Source organism: Tupaia chinensis, unplaced genomic scaffold (genome assembly GCF_000334495.1).
Source record: "Tupaia chinensis unplaced genomic scaffold, TupChi_1.0 Scaffold000255_1, whole genome shotgun sequence".
Classification (NCBI taxonomy): domain Eukaryota; kingdom Metazoa; phylum Chordata; class Mammalia; order Scandentia; family Tupaiidae; genus Tupaia; species Tupaia belangeri.
Genome location: NW_006159735.1, coordinates 1,100,984 through 1,104,014, shown reverse-complemented (window position 1 = coordinate 1,104,014; position 3,031 = coordinate 1,100,984). Strand labels below are relative to the sequence as shown.

At 39.4% G+C, this 3,031-nt stretch overlaps 1 protein-coding gene across 2 annotated transcripts in view; it reads left to right on the top strand.

Annotated features, from left to right (window-relative positions):
• Positions 1-1,326: 1,326 nt before the first annotated feature.
• Positions 1,327-3,031, top strand: part of SRPK2 (SRSF protein kinase 2) — a 295,143-nt gene continuing 293,438 nt past the window's right edge. The window contains exon 1 of one of the 2 annotated variants that reach the window (XM_027772121.1): positions 1,327-1,562. In XM_027772121.1, the coding sequence (XP_027627922.1) occupies positions 1,492-1,562 (71 nt within the window). In that variant the 5' untranslated portion in view covers positions 1,327-1,491. The remainder of the gene's footprint in view (positions 1,563-3,031) is intronic. The other variant, XM_027772123.1, reaches the window with a different exon arrangement.

Sequence of the window (3,031 nt, the reverse complement as noted above, 5' to 3'; positions counted from 1 at the left end):
TTCCTTTTTTTTTTTTCTTTTTTTGGAGAGGTTTTTGCTATAGGGTGCGTGCGCTTGCCACAAAGCCAGAGAGAGACAGAGAGACAGAAAGTGAGAAATCATCCCTGGGGCGGGGGGGTGGGGATGGCCATGCTGCAATCCCTTTTCCTCCATTCTCCTCTCGGGATCTTGGGCACACCCGCACACGTGCCCACCGTGAGTTTAAGCCACTGGGTCCGGGGCTCGAACCGCAGTTGACTATGTGGGAGTCCAGCGACATAGCCATTACGCTAACTGCTGGTCCCAATATTTTTTCCTTTATTCATGATAGAGTGTATGCCTGTACATGGGAACTATCCTCCACAGGGAGGGTCACAACAAGACCCCCTTCTTCCAGATCTCCAGCCCATCAGATCCCGAGTACTTGTGGGTGTGCCTGGCATGTTTCAAGTCAACCCGGGATTCAAACCAGGCATGCCATGTGGGATCCAACGTCCCCTGAGCAGTGCATCGCTACTGCTCCATCATGCTGGCCCAGATACTCATTTTTGAAGAAATGATTATGAATTATGAAAAACTGATTATGAATTATGCATACTGTGCTTTATAGGATTATAAACACTTCATATTCTTAAACTGTGAACAAAATCATATTAAGTTTATTTTTATATTAGATTTTATGTTGGTTTTTCCCTTCAGTTACAATACTATGGGATACTAAATTCTTATACTCCGAGCTCAAATATTTGAGAAATGACTATTTTATCATGATTCTATCTACATCTAAATAATTGAAAGAGAAGAAGCCTAGGGTGGGAAAATTCATCACAGATTATAGCCAGACCATCTACTTTACTGAGATATGCTTTGGCGTATTAGTTAATATTCTAAATCCCTTTTAATACAGCCCTGGGCAATCCTTTGGAGTCTTTTTTGAGCTGGATTATGTAAGAATGTAATATAGCATTTTATTTATAGCAAATTTGCTACTATTGATGATTTTCTCTAGATAATCGACTCTACATCCTCTTTTCTTTCATCTGAATGTTGAACTGAACATTTCCTTTCATTTCTACTCTTTAAACTAACAGAATGAGAGGAATCTAAGGATTCTCTCTTGAAATCAGAGATATGTAAAAAAAAAAAGAAGAAGGAATGACCCTTCGTGGTCATTTTAAAATATGTCCAACATCTTCGATAATTTTCCTTTCAGGAAGTGGAGCTTGATTCCCCTCCTTTGAGCTTGTGGTGTACTTGTTTCTGATGACTAGAATGTGGCAGAAATGATAGATTGTGACTTCCGAGGGTAGGTCATAAAAGGCATTATATTCTTTATTCTCTCTTGGCTCATTCACTCTGAGGGAAGCCAGACCTTCAGGCAGCCCTATGTAAAGGTCCAGGCAGTGAGGAAGTGAGGCCTCTGCAACATCCAGCAAGGACCAGAGGTCTCCTGGTAACAACCATGCCATTGAACCATCTTGATAATAGATCTAGCATCACTCAAGCCTCCAGATGATTACAGCCTCAAGTGACATCTTGATTCCCCAGCTAAGCTGCTCCCAAATTCCTGGACCACAGAAACTGTGAGATAACAAATGTTTATTTTTTAAAGAATTATTTTTGATATAATTTAATTTATTTATTTTAATTTGACCAGAGAGAGAGAGAGAGAGAAAGTGAGAAAGCAGAACTTGAACAGCAGTCAGCCGTGTGGGAGTCCAGCACCCTTAACCACATGCCACCTGCTGGTCCCAATGTCTGTTTATTTATTTTTTTAATATTTATTTAATTTTGTTTATCTATTCACTTATTTTTAAATTTGACCAAAGAGAGACACAGAGAAAGAGAGAGAGAGGGAAAGTGAGAAAGCAAGCCACTGGATCTGGGACTCAAACCGTGGTCAGCCATGTGGGAGTGTCCAGTGCCTTAACCACCATGCCACCTGCTGGTCCCCCCAATGTTTATTGTTTTAAGTTGTAAAGTTTTGGAGAGATTTGTTATGCAGCATAGATAACTAATACATTTCTCCATATGTATGTATATAATATTATTATATTTATTGACTGCTTAGATACTTCTCTTAGTTTTTTATGAGATATAAGTCATTTAATGCTCCAAGTATTTTATGTGAACTAACTTATTAAATCTTCACAGCAAATTGACTGAGTAGGTAATGTTACTACCTACGTTTTGCAGATCAGGCAACTGTGGCACAGAGAAACAGAGTAACTTGCCCAAGCTTATCAGATAGCTAATGAAAGAACTAGTATTGAACTCTGGCAGTCTGGTCTTGCTACTGTTTATACTGATTTCTGTGTTACACTACTGTGATGATGGTGTTAGTGATATTGAGAAATACACTATAATGAAATAACAAAAAGATAAGCTTAAGGTTCATAATAGAAAGTGTAGATTAGAGGGACCAGCAGTTGGCATAATGGCTAGGTCACTGGACTCCCACAAAGTCGACCGCGGTTTGAGTCCTGGACTCGGTGGTTTAAACTCACGCCGGGTGCATGTGTATGCGTGCCCAGGATCCCAAGAGGAGAACGGAGGAGAAGGGATTGCGGCGTGGCCATCCCCCCCCACAGGGGGCGATTTCTCACTTTCTGTCTCTCTGTCTCTGTGTTTCTCTCTCTCTGTCTTTCTGGAGAGCTCACACGCCCTATAGCAAAAACTTCTCCAAAATAAAGAAAAAACAGCCGAGATAGACTACATGATTTCTCAAGTCTTTTCAATTGTATGACTAATTCTACTTTCTGAGACACAACATGATATATTGACTCTACTTGGAGACATTAGAGTGCAATTGGTTTTTATTTTTTTTTAAATTTTTTTAAATTTAATTTTATTTGTTCAGCCATCTTTTTTTTTTTTTTTTTTTTTTGGGGGTGTTTTTTTTTTTTTTTTTTTTTTTTTTTTTTTTTTTTTTGCTATAGGGCGTGTGCTTCACCAGAAAGACAGAGAGAGAGACAGAGAGAAATCATTCCCTGGGGGATGAACATACTGCAATCCCTTCTCCTTTCTCCTGTTTGGATTTTGGGCTCACATG